This window comes from Microtus ochrogaster, unplaced genomic scaffold, assembly GCF_000317375.1.
Source record: "Microtus ochrogaster isolate Prairie Vole_2 unplaced genomic scaffold, MicOch1.0 UNK29, whole genome shotgun sequence".
Taxonomy (NCBI): Eukaryota; Metazoa; Chordata; class Mammalia; order Rodentia; family Cricetidae; genus Microtus; species Microtus ochrogaster.
This window is the reverse complement of record NW_004949127.1, coordinates 3,277,781-3,295,173: the sequence shown is the minus strand read 5'-3', so window position 1 is coordinate 3,295,173 and position 17,393 is coordinate 3,277,781. Positions and strand designations below refer to the sequence as shown.

At 45.6% G+C, this 17,393-nt stretch overlaps 2 protein-coding genes and 2 non-coding genes across 7 annotated transcripts in view; 1 reads left to right on the top strand and 3 right to left on the bottom strand.

Annotated features, from left to right (window-relative positions):
• Matn2 (matrilin 2) overlaps positions 1-10,767 on the top strand; it is a 115,701-nt gene extending 104,934 nt beyond the window's left edge. The window contains exons 13-19 of one of the 3 annotated variants that reach the window (XM_026789779.1): positions 1,667-1,789; positions 3,567-3,980; positions 5,326-5,478; positions 6,341-6,412; positions 6,758-6,835; positions 7,146-7,244; positions 8,728-10,767. In XM_026789779.1, coding sequence (XP_026645580.1) covers positions 1,667-1,789; positions 3,567-3,980; positions 5,326-5,478; positions 6,341-6,412; positions 6,758-6,835; positions 7,146-7,244; positions 8,728-8,783 — 995 coding nt within the window. In that variant the 3' untranslated portion in view covers positions 8,784-10,767. Of the gene's footprint in view, positions 1-1,666; positions 1,790-3,566; positions 3,981-5,325; positions 5,479-6,340; positions 6,413-6,700; positions 6,836-7,145; positions 7,245-8,727 lie in introns of all 3 variants that reach the window. The other 2 variants (XM_005368141.3, XM_026789780.1) reach the window with 2 other exon arrangements.
• A 1,124-nt stretch (positions 10,768-11,891) lies between these two features.
• Positions 11,892-12,016, bottom strand: LOC113458456. Its single transcript, XR_003378839.1, has one exon. It is a non-coding gene; the product is annotated as a small nucleolar RNA SNORA28 (small nucleolar RNA).
• A 2,173-nt stretch (positions 12,017-14,189) lies between these two features.
• Rpl30 (ribosomal protein L30) lies at positions 14,190-16,931 on the bottom strand. Of its 2 annotated transcripts, XM_005368139.3 has the most exons (5): positions 16,873-16,931; positions 16,713-16,765; positions 16,355-16,500; positions 14,773-14,903; positions 14,190-14,284 (listed from the first exon to the last, which is right to left on the bottom strand). In XM_005368139.3, exons 2-5 carry the CDS (start codon positions 16,731-16,733, stop codon positions 14,235-14,237), a joined length of 348 nt encoding a protein of 115 aa, XP_005368196.1. In that variant the 5' UTR covers positions 16,734-16,765; positions 16,873-16,931; the 3' UTR covers positions 14,190-14,234. The 2 variants fall into 2 exon arrangements, with proteins under 2 accessions (XP_005368196.1, XP_026645566.1); XM_026789765.1 differs by having other exon boundaries at positions 16,713-16,885.
• Positions 14,504-14,635, bottom strand: LOC113458455. The gene has a single exon (XR_003378838.1). It is a non-coding gene; the product is annotated as a small nucleolar RNA SNORA72 (small nucleolar RNA).
• Positions 16,932-17,393: the final 462 nt, after the last annotated feature.

The window sequence follows — 17,393 nt, the reverse complement described above, 5'->3', positions numbered from 1 at the left end:
ACACACACACACACACACACACACACACACACACAGAGAGAGAGAGAGAGAGACAGACAGACAGACAGACAGACAGACAGACAGAGAGACCCATGTTAGGATTCTCCAGAAAAACAGATTATAGTGTTTATGTGCAGGAGGGCTGTGTATGTACATGTTGTGGCTGAAGGAAGAGAGAGGAAAAACCTGACTTTAAGAAATTGGCTCACGGGATTGTGAGAGCTAGTGAGGAAGAAGCCTGTAAGGGAGGCTGGAATCCAGTAGACCTGATGTTACAGGTGAAGAACAGCTTCCCTTCCTCTGGGAATCTTAGCCTTTTACCCTTGGGCCCTTCAATGGATTGGATGAGACCCACACACACTACAAAGGATAGTCTGCATTACTCAGAATCTACTGATTTAAATGTTAACCTCTTGCATGAGTACTTTTGCAGCAATGTCTAGATCTGTGTTTTACAAAACAGCAGGCACCATAGCCCAGCCAAAGCTTACATAGAATTAGCCATTGCACCACCCAAGAGCAGCCCAATGAGGCTGGGATTGGAATACAGGCATAGACTTTCTCCCATTCTAGAAGGCAGTCCTCTTTAAGGGTTGGGGGTTGATAACAGCTACTTGTTTTTGACACTGCTGTGGTGTCCTTTTTTAGTTAAGTAAGTTCACTTGCCTTTGAGGTTGCTTTGTGGGCAGTTTTCTCCTTTGAGACCATGAGACATTCCAGCTCTCGGCAAAGCTGGGCAGGATAACTCATCAGGCGTTCTTCTCCAGGGGCGTGGCTTGTGTCTAGTGAGAGGATCTGTGATTGACAGAGTGCTGTGGGTGGGGCCTGACTCCCAACCTCACTGCACTGTCTGGGTTTCTAGCTGCAGACTGCCCTGCTTCTTTCACTGAGACCGTCCATGGTCTGCCTGAGTCATATTTTCCTATTCAGTCAGCATATGTTTTGGTCAATACATTGAGCAGTTGTGTAAAAGGCACTCGAATTTCTGGCTGTGCAAGCTGAGCCCTCAATTAACTCTCAGTATTTCCCACTTCCTAGAGGTATCCATAGTTACAGATCCCAATTTCATGTAAGGTTTCTTCTTATTTATTTATTTGTTTGTTTTATGTGCATTGGTGATTTGCCATGGGTGTCGGGTCCCAGACAGTTGTGAGCTGCCATGTGGGTGCTGGGAATTGAACTCGGGACCTTTGGAAGAGCAGTCAGTGCTCTTAACTGCTGAGCCATCTCTCCAGCCCAAGGTTTCTTCTTTTAAAGGGTAGATGAAGCCCTGGGGTGTCGTACGATCAGGAGGAAGTGTGCCTCAACTGGGCCACCTTCTGGCTGGACAACCTTGCACAACTCAGTCAGACGCATGGCATTCCCTGTGTATACCTAGCCGTGTGTCCGGGGTGTTGTGGGGGTTAAAGGGTCATAACTACTTCAAGGAGTTCAAATTACCTCACCTCTGCGAAGTTCATTAGATAACCGACGTGGGTTACTTGGGATCTCTACTACAAAATCGGAAGCAAAAGCCTATCTAGCCATTCAAAATTAAACGACAAATCCAGGGCCAGGAGGAGCAAGCCTTCAAAGAGGAGCTGTCCTTGCTCTTTGCCTGGCATGGACTGCAGTGACGGATGCTGTAAAGCAGATGACTTCCTTCATCTCCCCACGTTTTCCCCAGGGAAGGATGTCTGCAAGTCAACCCACCACGGCTGTGAGCACACATGTGTGAACAACGGAGATTTCTATATGTGCCGATGCTCAGAGGGCTTTGTCCTGGCTGAGGATGGGAAGCACTGCAAGAGTGAGTGACCTGGACCAGCTCTCTGCTCCCATTTGGCTGTGGAGCAATTCTTTCCGGAGCATCTTCAGGCAATAGACCCCTTAGCCCTGCTTCTCCCATAAACATAGATGTGTACACTGAAGGCAGGGCCAAGCTCAGCAGCAGCAGCCAGGACACCTTTGATGATAGTGAATCACAATGGCTGACTCTGTTCCGTAAGCATCTGCTGGAGAACCACATACATGACACCCCAATACCCATGGCATCTGCTGGAGAGCACATACATGACACCCCAGTACCCGTGACATCTGCTGGAGAGCCACATACATGCCACGAGTCTTTCCTGATTTCCCTTCCATGGCTAAAAAATCAATAGATTGACTAATTAGGACAAGCACTTAATGAAATAAAGAAGCCAACCCCAATGCTCACACACACACACACACACACACGCACACGCACACGCACACTCCCATTAGCATATTCTGCTGGCTGGGCACAGAAGTATTGTTGCATATGTATGTCTTTACTTGCTTTATTATTGTGCTTCTCTTTGAAAGATTAGACAGCTGCTTGATATATAAAAGAGAATATTATAATAACATACTGTAGATTGTTTGAAATGAGATCATTCATTTAGGATTGTTACAATTCTCTTATGCAGCCCTACAGAAAAAACAAAGTCTCTCGGCATCCAAATTGCCTACATATTTGCATAAAACATTTTCACTTTTTACTGTCAACCATCAAAGGTGCCCGAAAAGCCTTGGTTTGGGTAAAGAATTCAGTAAATCATACGTTTTTAAGCCTTAGTAAGTCAGTAGGGTACTTAAATTGTACTACCTAATGGATACATACCACTCTGTTCTTTTATTCTGCCAGTAATAATGTATTAAGTATTTATTGTGTGCCAAACATTATGGCTACAAAAATAAATGACACATAGTATCTACTGAAGGACAATCTAGACTAGGGGAGAAAGACCATTGTTAAATAATTATCCTCCCAGATGCATACAGCTTAGGACACAGTGGACTTAAGGAACACGGTGTCAGATATTTTGTTAGTCATTATCATAATCTTGCTGTGTCCACTGCCTTTCACAAAGCAAATACTCAGAAACTTGATTTTGATTGAATAAACTAATGTGTTGGGGTTTTTATTCAGAGAATAGCTGACACAAGCTGGGTTATTGTGGAAGCTTCTTGGGAGAAGTAACGGCTAGAAAAAATTAATATCTCAACTGGCAGTCAAAATACTATATATCAATTATTGTGTTTATCTATCTGCCTCCCGCAACAAAGCAAAAAGGACTGCCTTGGTATAGTCGTCTAGTGGGTAGCAACCCCTTTAGGGGTCAATTGATTCTTTCACATGGGTTGCCTAAGACCATTGGAAAACACAGATATTTACGTTACAGTCATAACAGTAGTAAAATTACAATTATGAAATAGCAACAAAAATAACTTTATGGTTGGAGGTCGCCACAACACGAGGAACTGTATTAAAGGGTCTTAGCATTAGCAATGTTGAGAACCACTGCTCTAATTCTTTACCATGCTGTATGCAGTTACTGCAAGGCTTGGCTACCAGGGATCACTGTGTGGTTTCCTTTACAATGTGTGGATACTGTGTAGCTTGTGAGATTCCCTACTCCTCTGTCCTGTGTGCTCGCTGAAGAACAGAGACAGATCTCCGAACTCAGCCATGCCTCCTGCTGAAGCATGCTTCTTTATACTTTTGTATATAGCTGATCTCTAACATTGTAACCATGCCACCTTTCCTTCTGTCCGTATAGGATGCACTGAAGGCCCAATTGACCTAGTCTTTGTGATTGATGGGTCCAAGAGTCTCGGAGAAGACAATTTTGAGATCGTGAAGCATTTTGTCACTGGGATTATAGATTCTCTGGCAGTTTCCCCCAAAGCGGCTCGGGTGGGGCTGCTGCAGTATTCCACACAGGTCCGCACGGAGTTTACCCTGAGGGACTTCAGCTCAGCCAAGGACATGAAGAAAGCTGTGGTCCACATGAAATACATGGGCAAAGGCTCTATGACTGGACTGGCCCTGAAACACATGTTTGAGAGAAGTTTTACCCAAGTAGAAGGGGCCAGGCCCCTCTCTACCCGGGTGCCCAGAGTAGCCATTGTGTTCACTGATGGACGGGCTCAGGACGACGTCTCCGAGTGGGCCAGCAAAGCCAAGGCCAATGGTAATACGGGGTGGTGTTGTGGTTTATATTACACAAAGTTCTGGTCTTTTAGATTCATAGCTGGCCTTAGGAGTCTGAGTGAGTACAGAAAGTCAGTGTGGCAACTGCCATTAAAAATTCACCTTGACTAGACTGCCATCTAGAGGCTGTAATGGGACCCTGAAGACACTCAGTAAAATGTTCCAGCCTGAGTAATAGGATTTAGTGCTCAGTGTGTGACCTCCAGCGCAATCACCTCAGCCTGTGCTGTTTAACTACATCATGCAGCTGGTCCAGCAGTCTGGTCCCCTACAGAGTCACCTGAAGATTTTTTAATGGATTTCTGGTGGCAACTTTACTGACACACATAAACTTTTTTTTTCTTTCAAACCAGGATCTTTCTAGCCCAGGCTGACCTTAAGCACACTATGTAGCACAGGATGGCTTTAAACTCATAGCAGTCCTCCTGCCTCAGCCTTCCTAGTGCTCAGACTACAAACACAAGCTACCAGGTGAATATACTTTTGATCCACTTAGGACACCTGATAGTGCCTTCAGTGCTAAGGAGTTTGGGCTTACAAGCAGACTGCTTTGTAGCCTTGAGCTTTCTCATCTCACCAGAGGAAATGGGCATTATCATGAACTGGCTCTAACATCCAACTTGGCTTTTGACCTCCCAGCAGTCAAGAGCCACACTCTGCTGTCTAAAGACTTCACGACTTCAGAGTGTTTGCTCCAGGTGCCCTAAGAGGAGAAGGGAAGGCAGACCACCGCACCCAAGAGTCCTAGACCTAGTGCCTAGATGAGCCAGATGTGTAGATGTTCAACAGACACTCGCCCAACCTGCAAAGACAGGAGTGAAGGAAACTCCATTCCCCATCGCAAAGGCAACTCCACTGGACCCCCCAAACACTTAAAATTCTTCTTTCCTTTTGAGAAGAACCCTTCCGTGCACTCAGAGGGCTGAGACAGGGGAACCACCAGTTCCAGCCCAGCCTTAGCTATATGGTAAGAGCCTAGTTTTTAATAAGGTCATGATTTGACCTGCTTAGAATTTTCCCAGAAAACCTCTCACTTTAGTGAGCTGTGAGACCACACTTTCCCTACTATCCAGAAGGCAACATGCTAAAGCTGCACATCTGTGACCCGGCCCTCTCCAGAGCTAACCAACAGCATCTGTCCTCTTCTAGGTGCTACATCTCTATCTCCTGTTCATAGGTCAGAGATAAAAATGCTGAAAAACATAAAGAGGTGTTGATATTGATGCTTCAAATCACATCACTTAGCATCTCACTGGCTTTGAGCACAGTACAATGTCCAGACCCTAGGAGTGCAACTGTATCTTATCCTAATTCCTGTTGCCTAGGTATCACTGTGTATGCTGTTGGGGTAGGAAAAGCCATTGAGGAAGAACTACAGGAGATTGCCTCTGAACCCACGGACAAGCATCTCTTCTATGCAGAGGACTTCAGCACAATGGGCGAGATCAGTGAAAAGCTGAAGCAAGGCATCTGTGAAGGTACTGTAGAGTGTAGCTAGGGTGGGCCTTGGCCACAGGGTACTGTAGAGCGTAGCTAGGGCGGACCTTGGCCACAGGGCCTCAGAAAATACCACCCTGCTGGCCAAGACAGGTGACAAGAAAATGCAGGCGAGGTGAAGACAAATATGATAGTTACTATGTCTTCAGCACCAACTCTGTGCCAAATGTCTTAACATGCCATTTTTAATCCTCATCAAACCTAGAGAAGGGATCATTTAAGCAAGAAGGCACCATTAAAGAAACCAGAATAGAAGTACTATTTCAGGGTATTTGTGGAAGGGGATATCTATCCTTATAAGCTCACCTAAAAAATACCTTTCTGAGGAGACTTCTATTTAAAAAATATGACTGTCCTTTAGATTCCAGACATTTTGTGTAGTTTTTTCCAGTTCACTTATTAATCCAGTTATGCTTACATAGGGATTCTACCACTTCCCTTGTTATTCACATTCTGGGTTCAGACACACTTAAAATGTAGCCCATGATGTCTTATTTCTCCCCTGGGGTGAAGGGGAGCACAGGGGGAAAGTCTTCCAGATCCCAAAGCGGGGAGCATGTTTTGGCTCTTTCATTCTCGGGGGAATGTCACAGGTAGGGCTGTAGGGATTACACAAGTATCTTTCAGAAACTTGTTCTGCCTCCCTTCCTTGACATGGCACGGGGAGGGGAGCATTCTTTAGATGCAATTTATGTTCTCTTCAGAGAGAGAACTGCTCCACCATGGTCATACATCACAGAATCTTTGGTGCCACCAAATATCACCAAAAGACCTGGTTTCTAGCAGTGTTCTAAAGAGCATGTGTGAAACCGTCACTCCTTTTGGCCATCTCTTTCCTCCCAGCTCTAGAAGACTCTGATGGAAGACGGGACTCCCCAGCAGGGGAACCACCAAAGCAGGTCCACCAGCCAGCAGGTGAGCTTCCAAAGGCCGTATGATCCGCCCTCACTGAAGCAAAGGCTTCATTCCCGCCTCCCTGCAGATACAAGTTGTAAAGTGACCATAGATTTAAATGCCAGCTAAGGGATTTACTGTCCTTGACGCCATATTTGGCGGCTACCACCTATCCTGACAGCTTATGTCACAGTATATTTCAAAGCAAGGCTCTCTACCAAGGAATGCCCAATGCCTTGCACCAGCTGGTGCCTGCTTTAAACCACAGGAGCGTGAAGCAGGTTTGAATTCGGTTTTCTCTCCTTACAGAATCTGAGCCAATCACCATAAATATCCGAGACCTACTTTCCTGTTCTAATTTTGCAGTGCAGCATAGATATCTGTTTGAAGAAGACAATCTTTCACGATCTACACAAAAGCTTTCCCACTCAACGAAGTCTTCAGGTAATTCCAAGTGAAATATCACTACCAGATAAGTTGCAGCAGCCTTTCAGCTTGCCAACAGACTTAAAGTAGGAAAAAAAAAGAGGAAATTAAGTAAACAAGTAAAAGCTAAACTAAAAGAAGCAGTAATCTTGACTCCCAGTGTGCAGCGAAAGCCCCGTTCCCAGTACCTACTTCCCTGGGTCTGGATGCGTGGAAGAGGCTGAGCATTTTCTTCCATTATGGTTTCCTGTGTTCTGACTCAGTACCATTATTGTGTCTGGGAAGTGCATGAAAGACAGAGGTGAGCTCTTTCCATCTGCTTTCTCAGGAAGTCCTTTGGAAGAAAGCCAAGACCAATGCAAATGTGAAAACCTTATAATGTTCCAGAACCTTGCAAATGAAGAAGTAAGAAAACTAACCCAGCGCTATATCCTTTTTCAACAGATGCTCTGTATGCAAAGCAGAGCATAGTAGCAACACTTTACAGATAACTGTGCGGATTTCATCAGCAAAGCCAGCAACGCTGAACCAGGAAAGGCCCTTTTCTATAACAGCAGCCTCATCAGTATTGAGAGTGGAAGTCAAGCCAAGCTTAGTGGCCATGGTCAAGCTGTCATCTGCTGGCTAGGATAGAAAGAGCAGAATTAAGGGTATCAGGCAGTATATAAAGCGTTAAGTGGAGAGGCACTTAACTCTAGTGGATAAACACTAGGAATGCAGGTCTAGGCAAAGTGTGTTGTAGAATGAAGAGGTTCAGTTTAATCTCTAAGCCTTCAACCCTAACCTAACCATACAGAAGCTGCATATATGTGCAGATTTTGAAGAACAGGGTGTTTCCCTTTTCTTCTTGGCAGCCGAGATCCCTTATATCAACACTTTTTTTTTTTGGTTTTTCGAGACAGGGTTTCTCTGTGGTTTTGGAGCCTGTCCTGGAACTAGCTCTTGTAGACCAGGCTGGTCTCGAACTCACAGAGATACGCCTGCCTCTGCCTCCCGAGTGCTAGGATTAAAGGTGTGCGCCACCACCGCCCGGCCCCCGGCCAGCACTCCTAAGAGATGAAAAATTCTACCAAGGGAACAAAGTGGAGTGACTCATTTAAACAGGAATGCTCCGGGATGACAGTGATGGGTGCTTTTACACACTGAACACGCTGCCAGCTGCTCTGAATGTAAAACTACAGTAAGCTTACTGAAGCTGGCTGATACGGATCTCGGGGAGCATCAACTAGTCCACAGAGAAATAGCTTAATTCTGAACTACCCCTGCCAACGGGCTTACCAAGAACACGCAATTCTTCCTGTAAGGATGGGAAAGAGGGATTGGTCCTCTATGTGGAATAAGTCTTCCTGACAGTAAATGACACAGATAAAACTGGGCTGTCACTCTGTCGTGGGAGCAGATAGTAATTATAGGGCTTAAATACTTAACTAGTTTCTTCCTGTTCCTCTCTACCCCTTCTGAAGGCTGTGAAAGAGCATTCAAGGCCACTTGCACCTCAGTTCTTGGTCTGCCACCAATGACCCCATTCCCACACCTCTCTGCTGACTTCCCTTTACCCTGGTAAGGCATCATCCTTTTCTTTATATGTTTCCCAAATCAGTTTTGGCTCCCAGAGTAGTAACATGGGTGTAGTTAGAAAACATTTTTGGAAAATCTTAAAGAAAACCCAAATTCAAACTGAAATATCTGGCTTTGTTGTTTTAAAAATGAGCTCAACATGAATTTTTTAAATATATTGTCTTAATGGCATGCTAAATGAATCACTATAAATGTATAAGGGTTTTAAAATATGAGACAGTTTGCTTTTAAGCCCAAAGTCTTTTTAAAATAACTTTTAGTAATCATTTCAAGTTGTACTTGATTGTAAGTTAAAACAGGCATCCAGGTTCCTCTTCCTTAATGAGATTTACTAGAAGAAATGACTCAGAGAATGGAAGCCTTGGAAAACCGCCTACGATACAGATGAAGACTAGAAATGCTGTCTTGTGTTTATACATCATAAAAATTTCAAAAAACGTGGTGGAGCCTCAAAGCTCAACCATAGTCAAATCTGTAAAGCAAACCACAACCAGTACAGAAGACACTGGATTGCTGTACAAAGAGAAAATGGAGACACTAAGGGGGGAGGGGTCCTTCTGAAGCCTAAAGTGAGTTTACCCTGAGAAAAAATGAGCTGTCTCGTGTTCTGTGATCTGCTGTGGGTACAACTTGCTTCTGCCTTCCTGCCTTAGCACTGAAATCTCATTTGACAATTCTGCAGAAAACTGACCCCACAAATTGCTAACGTTTTTGTACTGGAATTTACCCTGATGTATATGGACGTATGCATAAAGTCATGGGACCTATGCTCTGCAATAAGTTTAATTTTTACACATTAAAATTCACCACTCCAGAAAATGTTGAGTAAAATTCCTAGTTTAAATATGAGATGGGGTCTCAAATTTGCTGAGGTTGTAACTCAGGCTGCCTATAATTCTCAATTCTCCTGCTTCATTGCACTGGCAGGTAATACAGGCATGTGGCACCAAGCCCAGTCTCACTGTAACTTTAAATATAAAATATGCATACACGACAAAAAAAATCTATTACACCCCCCAAAATAAAACAAATTTAATTTTTTCTTTTGCTCGTGAGCTTGGTACGACCACTGTCTAGCGGTGGCTACCAATGCAGAAATACAGGTTCTTACGAGTTGCTAGGGAGTGTACCTGTAATGACAGCAGCTGCCATACCATTTGGTTCAAACCAAATGGCCTTTAACATACACAAGAGAGACCTACAGAGCAGAGTCACTAGGGTACAAAAGCGACAAGTTAGAAATAGCCTAAACATCAGAACTGAGTCACTGGGTAGTCCATACCACAGAAATGCTATTCGTTTGCAGAAATTCCAAAATCTCTTCCAAGCCATAGTGAAACCAAAAACGAATTTCCTGTTGTTGTTAAATAGTATCGCGTGTAGCCCAGTATCCCAGGGTGTCCTCAAGCCTCCTGAGTGCTGGGATTACAGAAACTGTGCTGCCACACCCGATTTATGTGGTGCACGTGATTACGCCCGTGAGGAAACCACGCTGAGTCACATCCCAGCCCCCAAATCAATTTTAAAAGTCAATGACAATCTGGGAGACAGAGGCAGGGATACCTTCGTGAGTTCAAAGACAGCCTGATCTACATCTGAGATCCTATCAGAAAAAAAAAAAAATCCTAAGACAAAGTCTAGCATTTTAGTAATTTCTATGAACTAACAGACACAATCACCGCTCAAGGAGATGTATATGTATGTGCAGACCACCTCAAGACAGCACTTAACAAGTAACAGCTTTTCATCATTTGTTTTTCCAAAAGATGGATACTTTGTTCTCATCAAATGTCCTCCCACAGGAGAGCTGAGTGCAGTGATTCCCTAGGCCTCCATCTTATCTGAAGAATCTTCCCAGGTGTAAATGTTCTAACTCAGAATAAACGTTTCAGGACAAAGACTGAGGGAGAAGCCATGCCCCATACTGCCTGGCCTTTATTGGCTCCCACTAGTGGCACAACCACATACAACACAGGAAGGCATCATGTTTTACAGATCAGGGACTGGATGAAATAGTTAAGAGCGTTTGCTGCCGGACCGGGTTCCCAGCTCCCACGTCAGGCAGCTGTGCTCAGTCCGAACTCCAGCTACAAGGGACCCAATGGGCATGCATAAACAGACACAAGGGGGTCTTTTTTGAAATTAACTTGTTCTTTTCAATGTGTGGTGCTTGTTTAAAAGTTTATAATAGTTTTAATGAATGTCTAAATTATGTAGTTTAATCCAAGATATTTAGCTTTGTTATTGTCTATATAAGTGTTGTCAGCATTGGGCTTGCCAGCTGCACTGGCGACTGGTTAAGCATTTTGTATTCCATTTCACTGCTGATTCTGTAAGCCTGAATTCATCTGTAAAATCAGGTTCACAGCACTGTCTTGCTGGGTTGAGAATTGAGTACATTCACATCTAGCAACTCAAAGCATTATTTGTTGGCTTTGGCTGTCCTGGAACACCTGCCTCTGCCTCCCAAGAGCTGGGAGTAAAAGCAAACCTATCACCATCCAGCAACCCATTTCTCATATACATTTTTTAAAAACAAGACTGGAGATGGCTTGGCGGCTAAGTGCACTTGGTGTTCTTGCAGAAGACCCAGACTCAGTCTTGAGCACCCCTGAGTCCCAGCCACCTCTAACTGCAGTTCCAGAGGAGCCAGCACCAGCACCTGCCCCCTTGGGCACTGGGCATGCACATGGAGCACTTAAATGCACGTGGGCAACACTGAACAAGTCTTTCCTAGAGATGGCCCAGCAATCGAGATCCCTTGTTCTCAGTTGACTCAGGTTGTTCTCCAGCGCGTGGCAGCTCACAGCCATCCATTAAGTTGTTCCAGGGAGTTGATGCCCTCTACTGGCCTCCAGGAACACCAGGAATGCGTGCAGCACAAACTGCAAGCCAAGCACTCATGCTCATGAATCTAAAAACAATTCTTAGGCACATATACAGGTGCCCAGGTTATAGGAGAGGGTTGCAAGGCCCCCCTTCGCCAGTGTTTTAAATGCTCGGTATCGCCTGTGATCTGTATTTAGCAGTCAGCGCTAAGGTGGGGCTTATTCTGTCTGAGTAGATGAAGACAGAATTCGTCCTCTCTGAACCAGATGGAAGACAGCGAATTAAGTGGTAAATGTACTAGATACTGGGGGGCAGAGCAGGTCCACCATAGGAAAAAGCACAGCAAAGTTCCAAGATGAACCAGAGAAAATCTTCCCATGAAACATGACTTATCTTCCTTCTACGTTATACAGCTAGCTCCATCCATGACTAGCCTAAAATGTGGTTTCTTCACCATATACTGTTGGCTATTGTCCCAATTCCATAATTGCGATTTTTTTTTTTTGAGACAGGGTTTCTCTGTGGCTTTGGAGCCTGTCCTGGAACTAGCTCTTGCAGACCAGGCTGGTCTCAAACTCACAGAGATCCGCCTGCCTCTGCCTCCCGAGTGCTGGGATTAAAGACGTGCGCCACCATCGCCCAGCCTGCGATTTTTGTTTCTTAAAATATTGTTTGAGCCTATATAACGGCTTGTCTCACAAGGAAGAGAACACCGGAATAGGTTAGACTTTCTTGCTATAGCAAGCTCAAATTGTGTCAGACAGTTTGTTCATCTGCCACAGAGTGTTGCTTGCAATTTTACTCAACATCAACTTTATTTATTATGTATACGTGCCTACTGTCTGCAGGCCAGAAGAGGGCACCAGACCTCATTACAGATGTTTGTGAGCCACCATGTGTCAACTGGGAATTGAACTCAGGACCTTTGGAAGAGCAGGCAATGCTCTTAACCGCTGAGCCATCTCTCCAGCCCCCTCAACATCAACTTCTTTGGCACTTGTCTCCACCTAACAAAAGTCCACTGGGCTAGAATTCCCGGCACTCCCTCACATTAGAGCAACCCAACTCTGAGTTCTTTCCCAGCAGCCACAGCACAACAGCACTTACCAGCTATCCCACAAACACACCCAAGGTGTGTTTGAACTTTCCTCTTCATTTTTAACCCTTCTTGCAGACACAATGAGTAGACAAAAAATGTGTAAATTAAAAGCCAAATCTTATACCACATAATCACTACCTACAAAGCCCTAGAAACCATGCATTAAAGAAACATTCTAAATGCCTGTAGCCAAGTCACTAACTGCATACAAACCCCACAAGATAGTACCTCAGAACTTGTGCTTTGGGATTCTCCAGTTTACCATTCATTAAGAATTAAACTGAAACACTCTGAACCATGGAAATAGCTCTAAAAGGCAGACCTAACCAATGTATATAAAAGATCTAATACCTGATTTTGAGCACATCACCAAGAATTTAGAACACTTAAAATCCAACTCAGCCAGTACCTTAACCTGGAAACATCCTAGTGTGAAATCAGGGGTGAGAGTGGGGGTGCACACCTTTAATTACATACTCGGGAGCAGAGGCAGGCAATCTCAGTGAGTTCCAGGACAGTCAGGACAGTTTTACAGAGAAAACCTGCCTCAGAAAAAAATCAAAACAAAAATGTCTGGGGGTGGGGATGGGAACAACTGGGGGGCACAACCAGATAGAAGCAGAAATGAGAGACTGGTTGGTTCCCTGCAGTTATTGCTGCTCCCAAACGGAGACACTCTACAAAGCATATCCATCTTAGGTTAACTTCTGAAACCAGTCTCCTCCCACCTGTCACAGTGGGAGACACGCCAGCTATGTACTATTAAGGCAAGTCCACTCTGACTCTGGACAACACACAGAAAGCATCCTCAGCTCCTATGGCTCACTCTTCAATCACAGAAAACCTGAGTAGATGGAAGGAGAGCATTGGGGAAGCCTTTCTGATACTCCTAAAGCTTCCTTCAGAAGCTTAGATTACACAGGACAAAATGTACTTTGTCCAAAATCCCAACTTTGACGTTTTGGAGCTGAATGACAGAATACCCTCCTGGATAACCTGACACTTCATCAGCTGAGGGCCCAGGCTCACTCTAGGGTTGTCCGAGACGCCTTTCCACGCAAGCTCTCAAGACCCTTGTACTCTAGACGTTTAGCACCTCAGAGAGCACTCCTCCCTGTGCTACACAGCTTTGTCAATCACAAGTCTTGCTACACCAATGCCTCTCAAACATATCCAAATACATAATAAATACCGAGACTAAAATCACAAACCTTTCTTTACAGGGCTGGGAATAACAGCTCCATGGCTCCAGCACCCACATACAATAGTGGATGTGCAGGGTACCCAGCCTGCATTGCTATCTCTCAGGAGACACACAGGATGCAGAGGAAGCTGCCTAGCTAAATTAGCTGGAACTGCCAAATTCTAGGTTAAGTGAGAGGTCATGCCTTGGTACTTACAGTTAGGTACAGAAGGTAGTTATGAAACTTGAAACACACCCGCCCACACAAAGTACCAAAAACACGGCCTTCTGATTAGATACATATTAAATGAACACAAGAGTGCATGTATTTCAACACGGAAATCCAAACTTTGAAACACTTCTGGGCCGGGTGGTGGTGGTGCATGCCTTTAATCCCAACACTTGGGAGGCAGAGGCGGATTCTGTGAGTTCGAGGCTAGCCTGGTCTACAAGAGCTAGTTCCAGGACAGGCTCCAAACCTACAGAAAAACCATGTCTCGAAAAACAAAAAACAAACAAACAAACAAAAAAAAACCACTTCTGATCCCACATTTTACACAGATAGTATACTACTTTAGCAAAAGAAAAAACCCCAGCAAACTGGATATTTGGTTTCAATAACTAATCCTACCTTCAAGGTAAGAGAACCAAAAGCTAGGAAGAAAACAATCCAAACGGACACAGTTTTTAAAAGGAGCTCTGGTAAAGTTTTATTAAAGGAAAACTTTTCACTTTTCACCAGTCTGTTCTGGCATGCTTCTAATAATGTCAGAATCACCTAAAAAATAAAAAATAATAGTTTTACAATTCATGTAATGGCAACTGGTAATCACAGGACTTCCCTAGAGTGGCTATATGTTAAGTCAAGGAGACAGATTAGCCCCTATCTGCAGATTATTACAGCAGTTGCTGTCACTCGAGACCAATTAAAAATACCTTAGAATCTAATCTCAACCACCCTAGGAAAACACAGAACACACATAACTAATCAGACCGGTCTTGTCACCAGCATCTAGAAAACCAGGCCTAGGTACAGACCTAGGTCTGGGGACACATGCATGGCCTTCCTGTAGCGAATGTCTAGCCTGCCCTGGTTATCACAGAACCAGAACAGCGAGAAGATTCGCAGTGCTCTGCAAGGCACTGACGCTAAGCTCAAAGCACAAGACAGTACTTGCAGGCTCTCGCCCCAAACTGTTTATTCCCAGCCAAAGAGATTTACTAGAAGCAATGTTGCATAAATATTGTATGATTTAAAAAGCGTACCTGGGTCAATGATGGCCAGTGTGCATACTCTGTAGTATTTTCCACACGCTGTGCCCAACTCAATGTTATTGCCACTGTAGTGATGGACACCAGTTTTAGCCAACATGGCATAGTATTCTATTTCAGATTTCCTTTGGGAACAAAAAGCAAAATAAAATGCCATATCAAGATACTGATAGACTGTTGCCACTAACTGATGAGGCTTTTAACAGTAACTGATCACTTCCAAGTGAAGCTTATAAATACCTAGTTGGTTTGGGTGGTGTTCAATTCCAAGTATGTGGTATTCACGTTTCAAACTACTAATAGGTTTAAGATGTGTAAGGAGGTACTTAAAAACTACGAGTATCCAGGTTAGCAGAAAAGGGTACGACAGACATTCAAAAGTCAATGTGGACAAAGCTGGAGGTATTCCTTCCTTACCAAAGCCCCAAGTTCAGTTCCCAGCACTCACAACTCCACCTCCAGGGGGTCTGACACCCTCTTCTGGAGTCCCAGGTCACATGCACCCACTCTTTCCCCTCTCTCCCTCCCTCCCGATTCCCCAGGTCACAGGAATTCACTCTTCTCTTACACACACACACACACACAATTACAAATAAACTTAAAAAAAAAAGTTAAACTTAACAGTGTCCAAAACTTTATGTATTTGTCAAATCAACAACAGGTACTACGTTGTGGAGGGTAGGGTTACCCACTAGCACCCTGATGAGTAACAGCTTCACTGCCAGCTCACTGGACACAGGCGGTTAGAACGTGAAAGTCCCACAGACCATCAATAGTGCCAAAAGAAGCTCATGAGAAATGAGCTGGGGCTGGAGAGATGGCTCAGTGGTTAAGAGCACTAGCTCCTCTTCCAGAGGTCCTGAATTCAATTCCCAGCAACCACAAGATGGCTCACAACCATCTGTAATGAGATAGGGCGTCCTCTTTTGGCTGGCAAGCATAAATGCAGACAGAATACTGTGTACATAATAAATAAATCTTAAAAAAAAAGAAAAGAAAAGAAAATGTAACCTGAACCCCATCCATCCCGTACCCGGGCCTGAGCTTGTATTTAATAATGAATGTCTGCGACTATAAGGGATCAGTTAAAAAATATAGACAAACCAAAAAAATCCGTCACACACCTGAAAGGTTTAAAGTAAGGCCAAATACTCCAAATTCTGCCCCTACGGATAGGCGCCCTACACGAAAGACTGAAAAGGGGCGCAAGTGCCACAGAAAATCCAGGGGCTTCTTCTAGTTGGCACGTTTCTCTAACTTACTTACAACACTCAACAGGTTCAAGCTCAGAGTGAACCAAGGGTAAACATATGTTCAGAAAACTGGGCACTGCTGAACGGGTGATCTTATGACACCCTCAGCTCCGTAAAACAGCCACAACTTTTCTGAACTAAGACAGTGCTTCTCTGAACGTGTATCGTTTGTCTTCCTCCTGCCACACACGTTTCAAAGGTGCACGCACACACACGCACACGCACACACACACACGCACACACCGAGGTCCAAACACCAGGCAGCAGCCATCCAACCCATTCTTCCCAGCGCTGGTCCCACACGCTCCGGTCCCCTGCATTACCTCAAGGCGGGGCAGTTGTTGGCGAGGATCACCAATTTCGCTTTGCCCTGTCTGATCATCTTCAGAGTCTGTTTGTATCCCAGCACGTACTTCCCACTTTTCATAACAAGCTGGAGCCGAGAGTTGATCGACTCCAGAGACTTTTTCTACAAGGCAAACATCGGAGACTTGAAAACCGGGGGCAGCCATCTCAAAACCAAACCCGGTTCCAGACTTCGGGAACTGGACCCTCTAAGGCACCGTGAGCCTTTCTGCACGCCGGCGGCACGCGGACGACCACGGGGCTCCCATCCACCCGCCCGGCCCAGGCCCGGCTCTCCACGTGAATCGGCTTCCGGGCCCGGGCGGCCTCACTCACCGTCTTCTTTGCTGCCACCATCTTTCTGCCTTAGGTGCGGGACGGCCCCCAACCTAGCACACAGAGAGGGCAGAAGAGAGGATTAGCATCGGGAGCGCAAAGCGCTAAGCAGCGGGGCTCCCCGCGCCGAGCGATCATCCACCCAGCAGAGCTCACTCACCAAGACCAGCCGCCAAGATGGCCGGGGAGCGAGAAAGGAAGGAGCTCCCACAATGCAAAGCCCTTCTAGGCGAGCCGAGGGACGCTGGAACCGGAAACGGAAGTAGAAGCCGAGCCCAAGCGGAAGGGCCCTGCGTAGGAGCGGACGGTCGCGGTGGGTTGCTATGGGGACCGAGTTAGATCGGTGGCTGGGTGCGCGGTGCAGCATGGCCCGGCCGCGGTGCTGCAAATAGCCCGGCCGCGGGTGCAGCATGGCCCGGTCGCGGTGCAGCGTAGCCCGGCCGTGGGTCCAGCATGGCCCGCCGTGGGTGCAGCATGGCCCGGTCGCGGGTCCAGCGTGTCCTGGCCGAGGGTGCAGCATGGCGGTCTCGGTTTGTCTTCCGATGCTGTGGGCTGAGACCGCGGAGAGCGGGAGTTGCATGGGAACTCTGAGGGCAGCCGAGGCGGCGGCGACCTGGGTCCGGCCGCTGCTGAGTTAGTCTCTGGCTGACGTCGCCCCCGGCGGGTTCCGGAAGAACACCC

What these genes read in the sequence shown, in the direction of transcription:
- Rpl30 (XM_005368139.3), bottom strand. Translation starts at nt 16,733, where the DNA reads ATGGTGGCAGCAAAGAAGACG. An exon ending in TGGTGGCAGCAAAGAAGACG is followed by an intron (nt 16,501 to 16,712) that starts GTGAGTGAGGCC and finishes TTTGCCTTGTAG; the next exon opens with AAAAAGTCTCTGGAGTCGAT. An exon ending in ACTGGCCATCATTGACCCAG is followed by an intron (nt 14,285 to 14,772) that starts GTACGCTTTTTA and finishes TTTATTTTTTAG; the next exon opens with GTGATTCTGACATTATTAGA.